We start from the raw sequence: 16747 nt of genomic DNA, 5'->3' as shown, positions 1-16747 counted from the left end.
AACCGCCTTGCTTTCAGCATCAGGTTCCCATAAAGGACAGCAAACCAACTGATTTCGGTAAGGTACCGCCCTTATTCCCTTATTTCAGTAATTTCCTGTCCTTGGTGGGTGGATCTCTCTCAGGTGTGCCATCATGGGTGAAGGGAAAAATGTGGGTAAACAACTTTCAAACATGTGATGCTTGTTCAAACTCACCTGTGGCAAGTGACAGGTGTGGGCAATATGAAAATCACACCTGAAACCAGACAAAGAGGAGAAGTTGACTCAATCTTTGCACTGTGTCTGCCACACTAAGCATGGAGAATAGAAAGAGGAGAAAAGAACTGTCTGAGGACTTGAGAAACAAAATTGCTGAAAAATATCAATCTCAAGGTTACAATGCCATCTCCAGAGATCTTGATATTTTTTTTGTCCTTGGTGCGCAACAACATCAAAAAGTTTACAACCCATGGTACTATAGCTAATCTCCATGGACGTGGATGGAAGAAAAACGTATCGGCAATGTGAGCACTTACTGTCCCGATGCTCTCCTGTGGTTGTGACAATAAGCGCCGGCGCCACGGTCTCTGCCTTCAGACAAAATGAACAAGAGGAAGTCCGGGCTGCAGCTTATCTCAGACTTCCTCTTCATGTTCAATTCAACAGGAAGTGGGGACAGTGACACCAGTGCTGATTGGGCTGTGGGGGTTAAGTGTCACAACAACAGCACAAAAGACTTGGGGAGAGAGTGCCGACCCCGCAGGAAAGGTGCAAGCACAGGAGGTGAGTATAGGACGGTGTATGAAAAGGAGGTGTCCAAGTAGTGGACAATTTCTTTAAAGTTGAGGGTGCTAATTAATTTTTGGGATTTTGTGTGAAATTATTTCCATACTGCCTTTTTTCCTCCTTTTTTTGTGTTGTTCCAGTACACACAAAAGGAAATAACTACGGTATGTGTAACAAAACATGTATAATTGAATTTTCTGAGTCAAATACTTCATTTTCTGGATCAATTTCAAAGGCGCCAACATTTTCGGCAATGACTGTGTATACAAGTGCTTCTCACAAAATTAGAATATCATAAAAAAGTTAATTTATTTCAGTTCAACACAAAAAGTGAAACTCATTATATAGACTTATTACAAAGAGAGTGATCTATTTCAAGTGCTTATTTCTGTTAATGTTGATGATTATGGCTTACAGCCAATGAAAACCCAAAAGTCATTGTCTCAGTAAATTAGAATATTTTATAACACCAACTTGAAAAATGATTTTAAAACCCGAAATGTTGCCCTACTGAAATGTATGTTCAGGAAATGCACTCAGTACTTGGTCAGAGCTCCTGTTCCATCAAATACTGCTTCAATGCGGCGTGGCATGGAGTCGATCAGCCTGTGGCACTGCTGAGGTGTTATGGAAGCCCAGGTTGCTTTGATAGCAGCCTTCAGGTCGTCTGCATTGTTGGGTCTGGTATCTCTCCTCTTTCTGTTGACAATACCCTATATATTCTCTATTGTGTTAAGGTCAGGCAAATTTGCTGGCCAATCAAGCACAGTGATACTGTTGTTTTTAAACCAGATATTGAAACTTCTGGCAGTGTGGACAGGTGACAAGTCCTGCTGGAGAATGAAATTTCCATCTCCAAAAAGCTTGTCGGCAAAGGGAAGCATGAAGTGCTCTAAAATTTCCTGGCAGATGGCTGCGCTGACTTTGGTCTTGATAAAACACAGTGGACCTACACCAGCAGATGCCATGGCTCCCCAAACCATCACTGATTGTGGAAGCTTCACACTAGACCTCAAGCATCTTGGATTGTTTGCCTCTCCACTCTTCCTCCAGACTCCAGGACCTTGATTTCCAAATGAATCGCAAAATTTACTTTTATTTGAAAACAACACTTTGGATCACTGAGCAACAGTCCAGTTCTTTTTCTCCTTGGCCCAGGTAAGACGCTTATGGCGTGGTCAATTGGTCATGAGTGGCTTGATACAAGGACTGCGACACTTGTAGCCCATGTCCTGGATACATGTGTGTGTGGTGGGTCTTGAAGTAATGACTACAGCAGCAGTCCACTCCTTGTGACTCTCCCCGAAATTTTTGAACGGCCTTTTCTTAAAGGGAACCTGTCACCCCCAAAATCGATGATGAAGTAAGCCCACCGTCATCAGGGGCTTATCTACAGCATTCTGTAATGCTGTAGATAAGCCCCCGATGTTACCTGAAAGAGGAGAAAAAGAGGTTAGATTATACTCACCCAGGGGCGGTCCGGTCCGATGGGCGTCTCAGGTCTGCTCCGGGGGCCTCCTATCTTCATTCCATGATGTCCTCTTCTGGTCTTCACGCCGCGGCTCCGGCAAACTTTGTCTGCCCTGTTGAGGGCAGAGCAAAGTACTGTAGTGCGCAGGCGCCGGGCCTCTCTGACCTTTCCGGCGCCCCTGGGTGAGTATAATCTAATGTCTTTTTCTCCTCTTTCAGGTAACATCGGCGGCTTATCTACAGCATTACAGAATGCTGTAGATAAGCCCCTGAGGACGGTGAGCTTACCTCACCATCGATTTTGGGGGTGGCAGGTTCCCTTTAACAATCCTTTCAAGGCTGTGGTTATCCTGGTTGCTTGTGCTCCTTTTTCTACCACACTTTTTCCAACCACTCAACTTTCCATTAATATGCTTGGATACAGCACTCTGAACAGCCAGCTTTTTTAGCAATGACCTTTTGTGGCTTACCCTCCTTGTGGAGTGTGTCACTGACTGCCTTCTGGGCACCTGTCAAGTCAGCAGTCTTCCCCATGATTATGGAGCCTAATGAAACAGACTAAGGGACCTTTTTAAATGCCTTGGAAGCCTTTGCAGGTGTTTTGTTAATTATTCTAATTTAAAGAGATAATGACTTTTGGATTTTCATTGGCTGTTAGTCAATCATCAACATTACCAGAAATAAACACTTGAAATAGATCATTGTTTGTAATAACTAGATATACACACATACATACACACACACACACACACAAATTTCACTTTTTGTATTGAAGAACAAATAAATTAACTTTTTGATGATATTCTACTTTTGTGAGAAGGACCTGTATATCTCCATTTTTTAAAAGACAAATGTATTTTATAATGATCCAAGTTGAAAGGTCATACAACTTCTTTTTCTTAATTTCAAGGAAAAGCCTGAATATAGTCACCAATAACTCAAGTTATGCAGTCGAGTTTCCCACATTAGCGGAAATTATTGGAGTTAGCACACCTGGAATGAAAGACGAGATTCACCCTGGCATGGCAACTACACTACCTGGCCAATAGAGACAGCGGCTTTTTAAAAGGGAATGCATATCATTTTTGTTTTACGTATGATTTATTTGGGAATGCTACAGAAATGTTCTCTAACCTGTAAAGAAGTCATTGTGCATGGAAAGTCAAGGGTGAGAAGCTCTGACCATCACCTATTATGAATACTGTAATCCTGTGTTAGCTGTCCATTTAGCCAAGAGTGCTCGCTCAACTAATAAGCCCCCATGACATCCTCCTTCACAATAATGGTGCAGCTGAGCCAATTAGTTGATTTTATCCCAATAATAAAAAGGTAATTGTTAATTCAAACAGCTTTTTAAAGTGGGGAGACCCCAAATATGTAGGTCTGCTATATTAAAAAAAAACTTGCCTTGTTGAAGAAGGAGAATTCCTGCAGGGTTCCATACTTGCCCACACTTGCCACCGAATGGTCCTTAGACTTTCGCATCTTCATCTTTTTCTGGTAAAGTGAAATTGAGCTATTTAAAAAAAAAACACACACCACACACGGAAATTATTAGTGTGCTAACCCTATTAGGTTAGCATTTTACCTTGGAAGAACAAGACATGGGGCGTAAAAGGAGAGATCTGGAACGTTTACGACTTTCTAGGTTGCGTTGATACTCAAGTTTTCTGGCACTACCTAGATCACATGCTCCATTTCCAGTGAACTAAATAAAAAAAATAAAAAAAAGCAGGCTTGTTTAACATTATTACAAAACTAAATTTGTATTTCCGAATAAAAAAACTCCGAAACATAAGCACACAACACAACATACCAAAGATCGCTTTGCTTCTGGAAGGAACTGGCCAAATTCAGAGAGCAGATCCTCCTGACCACGAAACAGATTGGCTACTTCCGTGAACACCTCTTCCTCTGACATTCCACGAAATGGGCGGCTTTTTGGATTTAACTGATCTTTCTGACGAAAAAAAAAGGGGGGAAAAATGGGTAAAATAAACGGTATTTTTGGAATACAAGGCCTGGCTGCAAGAAAATAAAAAAAAAAAATAGTACAATCTGCTGTTTTGTTGTTTTTGTATTAAGTAATAAACTAAGATTAATATGACTTCTAGTTTCATATGCATAAATCTTTCCCCATTTTTGATGATGGTTTTAAAGGGGTGATCTCAAGTCTGGAAGTTAAACGCTTGTTAAATGCATGGAACTATTAAGGAGAATTATAAAAAAATTAGGCACATTTTTAAATTTTTGAAATGTAAAAGGAGATGCCATGTTAGAAGACAACAGTTCAGCAGCATTTGGAATAAGTATATAGTCACAGATGTGGTCAGTACATATTCGTAATTAGCGGGGAAAAAAAAATTGCTTCACTAATTCGATTATTCTTTTTACGTTATCAACGGAAATATTCATATAATACTTTATGAATTCAGATCTTCAAAACCATTTGTATCATTGATGGGATTTGAACGTTAAAAACACCTACACTTCAGCAAATCTGTCTTTGTGAACACAGTGCACGATGCTTGATGAATGATTGATATTCAACCATTCTACATCATGCAGCCTAGTCTGTATGAAAACACCACCAAGTAGTAAATGGATTGATAGTAGTGATGAGCGAGTGTACTCTTTGCCCAGGTGGTGTCCGAGTAAGTGCTTGGAGATTTAGTTTTTGTTGACACAGCTGAATGATTTACGGCTGCTAGCCAGCCTGAGTAAGTGTGGGGGTGGCCTGGTTGCTAGGGAATCCCCACATGTAATCAAGCCATCTTGTAGCTGTAAATCATTCAGCTGCCACCGATGAAAACCAAATCTCCGAGCAGTTACAAATACTCGGGAGACCACCCGAGCAACGAGTACACTCGCTCATCACTAATTCATAGCCATAAGTTACAAGCAGCTGTTTTACTTAGAGCATTATATGATAATGGAAAAGCTCACCGGTTTGCAAAAGTGCTTAAAAATCTGTATAATTTTGAAATTTTGGGCAAGAAAAAAAACAAACCCAAGACATTCAGCTAAAAAAAAAACCTTTATATGTAATGACAACACTATAGCCAAGCTGTAATTATAGGGCCAAAACCTATTGAGAGTGACAGGGATTGATTCAGCACGCTGGCAATTGTGCAATCTGCAATTGGCAATGCATGTGTGCTGTTCTGAGGGAAATGCATGAAGGAAACTTGCCCAGTGTGTATAGCACTGGCAGGCCTCCCAGCCAGAATAGTAGCACACAAAAAATACAACAGCTTAATAATAATAACAATCTTTATTTCTTTATATAGCGCTAACATATTCCGCAGCGCTTTACAGGTTGCACACATTATCATCACTGTCCCCGATAGGGAATTTAGATTGTGAGCCCCATCAGTATGTCTTTGGAATGTGGGAGGAAACCGGAGTACCAGGAGGAAACCCACACAAACACGGAGAGAACATACAAACTCTTTGCAGATGTTGTCCTTGGTGGGGTTTGAACCCAGGACTCCAGCGCTGCAAGGCTGCTGTGCTAACCACTGAGCCACCATGCTGCCCGTGCTGCAGCTTCAGCACAGAACATGTTTTACAAAACATGCCATTTTGCCACAACTCAATTGGCTGTAAGCCAATACTGTAACGCCTTCATGACCTAAAGGTATGTCATAAGTCATGTCCTGGCATTTGATGTGGGATCAGGTGCTGAGCCCGCATCTTTTCAGGCACATGACAGCTGATTTGATCAGCTGTCATGTGCCCTAACAGCTGCGGGTTGAATTGCAATCCACCCGCGGCTGTTATGCTAAATGCTGCTGTCACTCTCTGATAGCGGCATTTAACTCACGCTTACAGGCGGCTCTGACACATGATGGTGGGGCACCAATGGGTTGGCATGAAAGCAGGGGGGGGACCGCAGAAGACCCCCATACTTGTCATTGCAGATCTGCTATGAAGGCCACCGTGGCCAGCATCTATAAGAGATAATGATGATTTCTGCTAAACATAGCAAGGCTTTAGTAGCATAAGCGATCATATAACCACAGCTTCAAGTCTCCTAAGACTATTGAAGCAAGTAAAAAGCAGAAAAATGTGTATTTTTAATTTATGTTTTTGAATGGGGCAAACTGGGGGGGTGATTTAACCCCTTAATGACCGCAGCTTTTTTCAGGTTTTGCATTTTCGTTTTTCGCTCCCCTTCTTCCCAGAGACATTTTATTTTTCCGTCAATATGGCCATGTGAGGGCTTATTTTTTGCAGGACGAGTTGTGATTTTGAACGACATCATTGGTTTTAGCATGTCGTGTACTAGAAAACTGGAAAAAAATTCCAGATGCGGTTAAATTGCAAAAAAAAAGTGAAATCCCACACTTGCTTTTTTGCTAGGTTCACTAAATGCTAAAACTAACCTGTCATTTTGATTTTCCAGGTCATTACGAGTTCATAGACACCACAGGTTCTCTTTTATCTAAGTGGTAAAAAAAAATACCAAACTCTGCTAAAAAAAAAAAAAAAGTAAAAAAAATTGTGCAATATTCTGATAACCGTAGCGTCTTCATTTTTCGTGATCTGGGGTCAGGTGAGGGCTTATTTTTTGCCCGCCGAGCTGACGTTTTTAATGATACCATTTCAGTGTAGGTAAGTTCTTTTTAATCGCCTGTTATTGCACTTTAATGCAATGTTGCGGCAACCAAAAAAAACGTAATTCTGGCGTTTTGAATTTTTTTTCTTACTACGACATTTAGCGATCAGGTTAATCCTTTCTTTTATTGATAGATCGGGCGATTCTGAATGTGGCGATACCAAATATGTGTATGTTTGATTTTTTTAATTGTTTTATTTTGAATGGGGAGAAAAGGGGCGTGATATAGATATATAGATATATTTTAAACATTTTTTTATTTTGCCATTCTTGAATAGCCTCCATGGGAGCCTAGAAGGTGGCATAGCCTGATCGACTCTGCTACATAGGAGCAATGCTCAGATCGCTCATATGCAACTGAATTACAGCATTGCTATGAGCGCCAACCACAGGGTGGCGCTCACAGCAATCTGGCATCAACAGCCATAGAGGTCTGCAGGAGACTTCTGGTTGTCATGCCGACGCACCGCTGACCTGATCATGTGACCGGGGGGGTTTGTCAGCGATGCGCACATTTCCGGCCCGATGGCAGGAAGCGCTAGTTATATGCCGCTGTCAGAGTTTTACAGCGGCATTTAACTAGTTAATAGGCGCGAGCGGATCGCGATTCCGCCCGCGACTACTGAGAACACATGTCAGCTGTACAAAACAGCTGACATGTCCTGGCTTTGATGCGAGCATCAAAGCGGGGGTTCTGTCCTCAGACGTACTATTCCGTCCGAGGACAGGAAGCGGTTAAACTTATGGTTTTAATATTTTTAAAAACTTTTTTTTACTTTTTACCAGCTTCAATAGTCTCCATGGGAGACTAGAAGCTGTGATCATCCGATCGCCTCTGCTACACACAGCAAGGCTTCATAGCCATCAGGCTATGACAACCACAGGAGACTCCTGCAGACCCCAGGTTGTCATGCCAATCCCATCGGTGACCCACGGTCATGTGACATGGGCGTCCATGGGCGAGGTTTATGACGCGCTTCCGGCATCTGCATGTTAAATGCCGATGTGAGAGATTGACAGCGGCATTTAAAATGTTGATAGCTGCGGCGAGTCGCGATTCCACGACTGTAGTCCTGAACTGTGTAGATGTGACTCCTGCTCTGAAGTGAGGTATTTAGACTTCCTAGAATGCTCAGCATGATCTGTGTGTCTCTCTGCTCCTCACCCCCCCTACCAACAGAGCTTAAAAGGAGCTGTAACCCAATACCTCACTGTGCTGGAAGTCTATGTTGTCGTAAGAAAAAGTATTTCCACGTTTGTGGGGTTTTTTTTCTTCTCCAGAGTGAAAGACAAGTTAAGGAAATGAGGGTCATTCGAAGGAGGTTTTCACATGTAGAGGAAGCAGTAGAAATTACAAAGGTTTTTATATTTGTATGTACCAATGATTTAGGCAAAAAACGCGAAAAAAACGCATGCAGATTTCCTGCAGAAAAAGTCCGGTTTTGTTCAGGAAAATTCTGCAGAAAATCCTGACTTGTGCACATAGCCTTAAGTTGAAACCCTTTTGGGGCAGGTACAGACGGCCATAGATGCCTTTATCTGAGAGATCAAACTTTGATCCAACTCTCTTGGAGACTACTGAAACATTTTTTTTCTCCATCTTCCACATTCTCTCAGTTCTGGCATGCAGTGATTTTTTTCCTTGGACAGATTCTGACCAAGGGTGGGGGTGGAGGGACACAGACCGGCGCACAGCCCTATAGATTAACATTGGTCTATAATTGGACCAAAAATATGCTTGTCTGCCCCTTCCCTTAATGGGAACTGAAGCTTAGGACCTGTATACTTCAGTAGGGCCATTCTTGTGGACTATATCCACCACAGACATACACAGGAAAACACAATGGCTTAAAACTGAATGTACACACAAACTTGCAATTTTGAAGGCAATCTGCATAAAAAAAAATAAATACATATACATTATATATATATATATATATATATATATATATATATATATATATATATATATATATATATATATATATATATATATATATATATATTTATTTTTTTTTTTAATTCTAATTTTGGGGGAATATTTGATTGTCACACATTGTCAAAGTATATTAATACAATTTTTCTTTCATACAACATGTTTTAAGCTGGATAAGAAAGGGAGTTTCATTACCTGGTACGTATGGAGGATTTCTAAAAAAGACCTATAGATTTCAGGGCGGTCAAGGAATCGGGTTTTTATTTTATTAACATAGCTGATGGCATTGTGAAACTCAAGAGAGTCCGATTCCGGAGGAGTGGGATTTTTTTCCTTTTCGTGATGGCGTACTTCTTCCACTGCATCACTATGGGAATTTTCAGGCACAGAAGGAACCACTAAACGATTGCTAGGCACGTTGCTTGTGGCAGCATCTGCAGATACCTGTGGAAACAGGACAAAACCATGTTCTCAATTTATTTTAGCCATCTTAAGAAATGTAAAAAGAAAAATAAAAAATTACGTCTGACTAATTACCGGGCTGGCCATTGATGACTGAACAATAAGTTTGCCATTTTTAGGAAGCTCAATTTTATAGCCAAGCGGCAGAAATGCATTAAAGCCCAACATCAAATCTGGATGTTCATGAAATAGCTGGGAAACACGACGTATTACACCAGGAGTATCAATGCTGTAACAAAGAGAAAAAAAAAAAAAAAAAAAAGTTATAACCACCTAATGATCATTTAGACAACAGGAGCAACAGTCAAAAGATCTCACAAAAATATACCGTGCTTGTGCTTTGACTTTTTTAATCACAGACTGCTACAAATGTGCTCTCACCATACTTAGCAGGTCCCACAAGCTGCATGTGTATGTATGCTGGAGAGAAGCAGGATAACATGTAGTATGTACAGATGTTCCAATCTGTTATAAATATACCAAGCAGAGGCAACAATTACTTAGCGGCAACAGATCGAGCATTTATCACTCCTGACCCAGGCTGAGAGGTCAAGCAATTCAGGGAAAGGAAGAACTGCTGTAGAGGTACAGCACAGACAAGTCACACAAAATACTAAAGCAAAAGGCTAGCGAGAATTCTTACAGGAAGCGCAGGAGATATTCTGTGTTACAGCACAAAGTTCCTATATCTCCGGCTCTCGCCTCCAGCAACCCCACAGATACTGCCACCTGCCAATGAATAACACCATGGCTCTGTGAGAACAGGGGCTGCTCCTACACGGGCTGCTCCTACACGGGCTGCTCCTACACGGGCTGCTCCTACACGGGCTGCTCCTACACGGGCTGCTCCTACACGGGCTGCTCCTACACGGGCTGCTCCTACGGGGGCTGCTCCTACGGGGGCTGCTCCTACACGGGCTGCTCCTACACGGGCTGCTCCTACACGGGCTGCTCCTACACGGGCTGCTCCTACACGGGCTGCTCCTACAGGGGCGCCCTTTGATGTTCTTATGCCTTTAGTATTTGCTGAGAAGAGACACTGCCTTCACTATTTATAGTAAAGGAACTAGCTGAAAACAAAAACCACCACCTTATCATATTGTGGTTTTCTTACCTCTGAGACTTAAATTCCTTCATAATCTCGAGGAATCCATTATATGTAGCGGGATCACTGCCAAAACGGATTTTCACCTGATCCAGATAGGATAAGGCATCCTCTACCTAAGAAAGATGGAATGTGGTAAAACGATTACCTGCTTGCCATAACAACCAACCTCTCTCTATCATGACAACCTGAATTACAACATGCCAAACATGTAATCCAGTCTGGGAGCCCTGAAGGTGTCACAAAGCCCCCTTCCATTTGGCTGACCTTCTGGTCCTCCATTACAAGGAACCTATGTACAGTATATGTCTGCGATACTTCCATATTTACTTAACCTGGTCTTTTTTTTTTTTTACTCCTTTGTGTGTGGTTGGACCTTTAATAAATGGTTCCTTTTAAGACCTAAATGATAAATACTATTTGGTGGGGGTTTTTTTTTTGGGGGGGGGGGGATTATTGAAGCCGGATAATAGATTTCGGCACCACTATAAAAAGTAGAGTAAAAAGGTTAATATCTAGTGATGAGCGAGTATACTCGTTACTCGAGATTTCCCTAGCACGCTCGGGTGTCCTCCGGGTATTGTTTAGTGCTCGGAGATTTAGTTTTCATCACCGCAGCTGAATGATTTACATCTGTTAGCCAGTATAAGTACATGTGGGGGTTGCCTGGTTGCTAGGGAATCCCCACATGTACTTATACTGGCTAACAGATGTAAATCATTCAGCTGCGGTGATGAAAACTAAAACTCCGAGCACTAAAAAATACTCGGAGGACCCCGAGCGTGCTCAGGAAATCTCGAGTAATGAGTATATTTGCTCATGACTATTAATATCCCCAATTCTTGCTAAATGAACAGAAAGTTACGGGATATTAACTGCAGGACTAAAGGTCTCTTCACATCATATCTATCTAGCAAGTGATCGTGTTCAGATAAGGTGTTATCCGAGCATGCTCGGGTCTTACCAGAATGTTTTGGTCGTGCTCGACTATTATTTTGGAGTCCATGCTGCTGAATGTTTTGCGGTGGTAGACAGCAGCAGCAACACTTGCGGGGGATTGCCCAACAAACAGGTGGTGCCGTTGTGTCAAATAGCCAAGAATTATGCAGCCACGGGGATGCCAACATATTTTTTTATCACACCCAAGATACTCAGATAACACGTTTGCTCATCATTGATCATGTCTGATTTGTGCTCTTTGTATAAACCAGGAACTTTGCTCCCACAGATTTTCATTATACAACTTACGGTACTTGCTTGTATTGAAAATCCACTTTTTTTCTAGAGTAGGAATCAACAGATGTATACCAATACAATTATTGATTCCCACAAAATCCTATGATGCAACATAACTTACAATGTATGTTTTTAGGTTGGATGCCATTGTATGGAGGTGCATGTACCCAACACTGAACTGTGCAATCACTGCTGTAACAATTCTTGGCCACACATGCCCTCTACTTACATGGACTGGAAGCTTCTCCTGTGATTTGCACCAGCTGTTTGAGCTTGGCTTGCAACTTCCACCTCCACTGCTACTTGCCATTTCTGCTTCCAAAATCAGTGAAGGTCAGTAGAGAAGACCGTCTTACTCACAAAGAAGCTGGAGTGTTCAGATATCAGAATTATTCATGGCACTGGGGAAAGTAGGAATATAGGTTGTTCACTATTTAGACAAATATAAATTAAGATTCAGATAGTGACATGCAAGTCTGAAATACCAGATGGAGTTAGTCACAGAAAGTCAGAGCAATCGTCAGAAGGTGGTAAATGAAGTGTTCAGTTATCTTTGTGCCGTTGAGAATGGCAAGGAAATGCGGAGCCTCTGCTCATGTTATCCAGAACCTTCTATTCTCCAAAGCACCACTGAAATACGAGTGGTGGTAGCAGATTGCACGGTTTGGATAATTGATCCACTTTTTCTCTGCACTTCTTATAAAACATTGGAGATATGAATCAAATTTCATAGGTTGGTTGTCTCCGTCCTAAAAATGGTTATTTGCTTAGATGCCCTTTAAATAAAGTCACTCATTATAGCAATTGGAAAGGAATGTTATCAGCTCAGCTGAGAGTACATCTGAAAGGAAAGGTTTACAGCCTCTGCAGTCCTGAGTCTGCAGCCATCACACATTAGAGTCTTGTAATATTCTATATGTAAAAGTACCACGGCACATTGTAAATAATTCATCTATATCCTGAAGCCACTGCAAGCAAGGCTGCAGGAAAGGGACCATTGGGCAGCTCCACTTTAGAAGCACCTTGTGCAGGAAAGTAGTTCATGAAATAATGTTATTGCTGTTTTTCCTAATATTATTAACGGGAATCTGTAAGCAGGTTTGTGCTGTGTAATCTGAGTGCAGCATGAAGTTGGAACCAAATCCAGAAAAAAAAGCAGATGTCTATAATGAGATATATTACAAAGTTTTCTCATTTTTTGTGTGCAATTGTTTGATTAAAAAAGTCACTGTACTTGGCTGATCTTGTTCTAAATCCACCACACAGAAAACTGGGTGCAACACAGCTGTGAACAGGGCCAAGCAAACTGTGGTCAATCTAAAACTACCCCAACAGCCAAATAGTAGCTTCAAGTCATATATAGATTTATCAATAGGTTCTTAAGCACTGATTTAAAGGGGTCATCTACTTCTGGATAACCCCTGCTTAATTACTTCAGCTCCCCATATAACAAAAACATCGATACTCGCCTACTGCAGCTGCCCCAGTCCTGCACGGTCGGAGCTGCTATGCTCAGTAGGTCACATGAAATTGTTGCGACATGCAGGGCTGTGGAGTCGGTAAGCAAAACCTTCCAACTCCTCAATTTCCCTGACCCCACAGCACTGCCTCACTACTGAGCATGTACATAAAGTGCAGCACAGATTCATCTCACCTAAAAGCCGAGATCCTTAGATCAGGAACAGAGCAGACATTTATAGGACACATAACGTTCCCAAATTATTATGAGAACATTTACAGCACATCCTGCATTGTACTACTGTACCCAATTTATTCTATATTTTAGGAGTCTGAGTCAGTCCATTTTATAGAGACATGAACTCCACAGCACTGACTCACTACTGAGCCTGTACATAAAGTGCAGCACAGATTCATCTCAACCAAAAGATCTAAATCCTTAGATCAGGAACAGAACAGACATTTATAGGACATTTCATAACTTTCCCAAATCATTATGAAAACATTTTCATCACATCCCGCATTATACTACTGTACCCAATTTATTATTTTAGGGGTTAGTCCATTTTATACCGACTCCACTGATTACAGTAAAAAATAGCAACAAGTATGGTGATCCAGATCTTTGGGGACATATTTTGTAACAAAAATAAGCAAAGCTTTAAAAAAAGATCTAAAACTTAGAAGATTTAGAACAATAAATTAAAAAAAACAAACAAACACAGCAGGGTCAAAAACAGAGTTTACACTGATTAGAGTCTCATTATGCTTTAGTTTTATCAGTTATTATTGTGCAGAAAAAGATCTTTATTATTCAAATGAGGGTGCTCCCTTGGCATGGCTAAAGTTTCAGTGCACAGTTGCAACCCTTCTCCTCTGCTGACTGACAGTGCTTCCTTCCACAGAGCGATCGCTGCTTGAACTGAAAACTTGGCCATGTGCACAGAGACACTGCATACATCTTATAAAACTGCAACCTAAATATCAGTCAAACATACGTATTTAAATGCTTACAGAGGATCTAAATGAGATGTAGTGATTACAAAAGAAAGGATATTTTTGGGGGGTTTAACGGGGTTCACATTGCATTTTTGCCAAACCTTAGTATGCTGTCGTGACTGCCACTCGAAGCCCTGAAAGACAGGATTCAGGCACAGCCCCCAAAGGGGCCATTTCCTTTAATGAGGCAAACAGTACACGGACCTATAGTGTTTTATTGATATGCACACATATGCTTTACAATTGGATCTGTGTGTCCCGTCTGAGAGACTTAGAGCATGTCCTGTACATCTGTTAGTTTTGTAAATCAGATTGTGCCATTAAAGAGGTTGTGCACTACTTTTTCATTGATGAGCTATCCTTCATGAATGTCCGATTGGCCAGGGTCCGATACCCGGCACCCCTGCCGATCAGCTGATCTCGGTATCCGCAACCGCCAGAGATACTTACGGAGCTGGCTGTCTTCTCATAGTGGCTGACGCAGGGTACTGCACCTCTGCCTCATATTGATTTGAATAGGAAGCGGATGCGCAGTACCAAGCCTTGGCCACCATCAGAAAAAGGAGCAGCTACATGAGTACTTCCAGCAGGGCGCTGCCGCCAACACATAACAGCTGATCGGCAGGGGTGCTGGGCACTGGACCCCAGCCAGTTGGATAGGTCATCAATAAAAATGTAGTGAACAATCTCTTTAAAGTCTATGGTGGTCAGTAGTTATGAGTGAACGTGCTCAGATAAGGGTGCTTACTGAGTGTCTTCAGTGTGCTTGAATAATACGTTGAGTCCCCGCGGCTGGATATCTCGTGGCTGATCGATAGCTGGGACACATGCAGGAATTGCTTAACAGACCGCCAATCCCTGCATGTGTTATGGCTGTCAGACAGCCGCGAGACATGCTGGGCGGGGACTCAACATATTATTCGAGCACGCTGAAGACACTCGGTTAGCAGCCAGGTGCGCTCGAATAACATCTTATCGGAACACATTCGCTCTTCACTAGTGGTCAGTATGTTTCCAGCTGTGATGTATCTGCATTCTTCACTGAACCACGGTGAACAGTAAACGGATACAATGAAAGCTCAGTATTCCTACTTCAGTTTTTAAAAACGGAGTAGAAAAAAAAAAAAACATGCAACACAGAGGCAATAAGGATGACACGAAAAACAAACAAAAAAGTCAATTTCTTAAATGTAAAAATTAACACGAATGTGTGTATGTAGCCTCCATGCAGCAGCATCTCCGTCTAATCTACGCTAACAGTTGGGGAGCGGACAGCACAGATACATCACCTGTAGCAGCTGCCAACGTACTGCAGGTCCACTCCTATTTGTATGAATAGTACGGATCTGCAGTCACTGGCAGGTCGCACTACATAGTTGATGGAGCTGTGCTGGTCAGCTCTGCATGTGTTAACACCCATTATTGTGTATATACACACACCTCTCCCCCCATCCTGTGCAGCCCTCCATCCCACCGTTTATCCGAGTCACCAGCCTCAGAAATCACAGGTTAACAGCAGCTCAGATTAGAGACCAGGTCAATGCCACACAGAGTTCTAGCAGCAGACACATCTCTACAACAACTGTTAAGAGGAGACTTTGTGCAGCAGGCCTTCATGGTAAAATAGCTGCTAGGAAAGCACTGCTAAGGACAGGCAACAAGCAAAAGAGACTTGTTTGGACTAAAGAACACAAGGAATAGACATTAGACCAGTGGAAATTTGTGCTTTGGTCTGATGAGTCCAAATTTGAGATCTTTGGTTCCAACCACCGTGTCTTTGTGCGACGCAGAAAAGGTGAACGGATGGTCTCTACATGCCTGGTTCCCACCGTGAAGCATGGAGGAGGTGTGATGGTGTGGGGATGCTTTGCTGGTGACACTGTTGGGGATTTATTCAAAATTGAAGGCATACTGAGCCAGCATGGCTACCACAGCATCTTGCAGTGGCATGCTATTCCATCCGGTTTGCGTTTAGTTGGACCATCATTTATTTTTCAACAGGACAATGACCCCAAACACATCTCCAGGCTGTGTAAGGGCTATTTGACCAAGAAGGAGAGTGATGAGGTGCTACGCCAGATGACCTGGCCTCCACAGTCACCAGACCTGAACCCAATCGACATGGTTTGGGGTGAGCTGGACCGCAGAGCGAAGACAAAAGGGCCAACAAGTGCTAAGCATCTCTGGGAACTCCTTCAAGATTGTTGGAAGACCATTCCCGGTGACTACCTCTTGAAGCTCATCAAGAGAATGCCAAGAGTGTGCAAAGCAGTCAACAAAGAAGATGTGGCTACTTTGAAGAACCTAGAATATAAGACATAACAAAAGAGTGTGAAACAACTGAAATTAAGTATGTAATTCCACATGTGTTAATTCATAGTTTTGATGCCTTCAGTGTGAATGTACAATTTTCATAGCCATGAAAATACAGAAAAATCTTTAAATGAGAAGGTGTGTCCAAACTTTGATCTGTAATATAAATATATATATATATATATATATATATATATATATATATATATATATATATACACACACACATTATGTCTCACTGACATATATATATCATATCTACCTCTACATACATGATTATATATGTGTATGTATATGTGTGTATATATATATATATATATATATATATATATATATATATATATATATATATATATATATATATATATATATACATACACAC

The 16747-nt window shown here is 41.6% G+C and overlaps 1 protein-coding gene across 1 annotated transcript in view; it reads right to left on the bottom strand.

Annotated features, from left to right (window-relative positions):
• The window catches only part of SIN3B (SIN3 transcription regulator family member B), an 87218-nt gene that overhangs the window by 38479 nt on the left and 31992 nt on the right, over nucleotides 1-16747 (bottom strand). Inside the window, exons 2-8 of the mRNA XM_077253134.1 lie at nucleotides 11825-11996; nucleotides 10369-10475; nucleotides 9330-9483; nucleotides 8988-9236; nucleotides 4052-4195; nucleotides 3824-3943; nucleotides 3643-3732 (exon numbers count right to left, since the gene is read on the bottom strand). Coding sequence (XP_077109249.1) covers nucleotides 3643-3732; nucleotides 3824-3943; nucleotides 4052-4195; nucleotides 8988-9236; nucleotides 9330-9483; nucleotides 10369-10475; nucleotides 11825-11905 — 945 coding nt within the window. The 5' untranslated portion in view covers nucleotides 11906-11996. The remainder of the gene's footprint in view (nucleotides 1-3642; nucleotides 3733-3823; nucleotides 3944-4051; nucleotides 4196-8987; nucleotides 9237-9329; nucleotides 9484-10368; nucleotides 10476-11824; nucleotides 11997-16747) is intronic.

This window comes from Ranitomeya variabilis, chromosome 1, assembly GCF_051348905.1.
Source record: "Ranitomeya variabilis isolate aRanVar5 chromosome 1, aRanVar5.hap1, whole genome shotgun sequence".
Taxonomy (NCBI): domain Eukaryota; kingdom Metazoa; phylum Chordata; class Amphibia; order Anura; family Dendrobatidae; genus Ranitomeya; species Ranitomeya variabilis.
The sequence above is the reverse complement of the archived record's forward strand: the minus strand, read 5'-3'. Positions and strand labels throughout refer to the sequence as shown.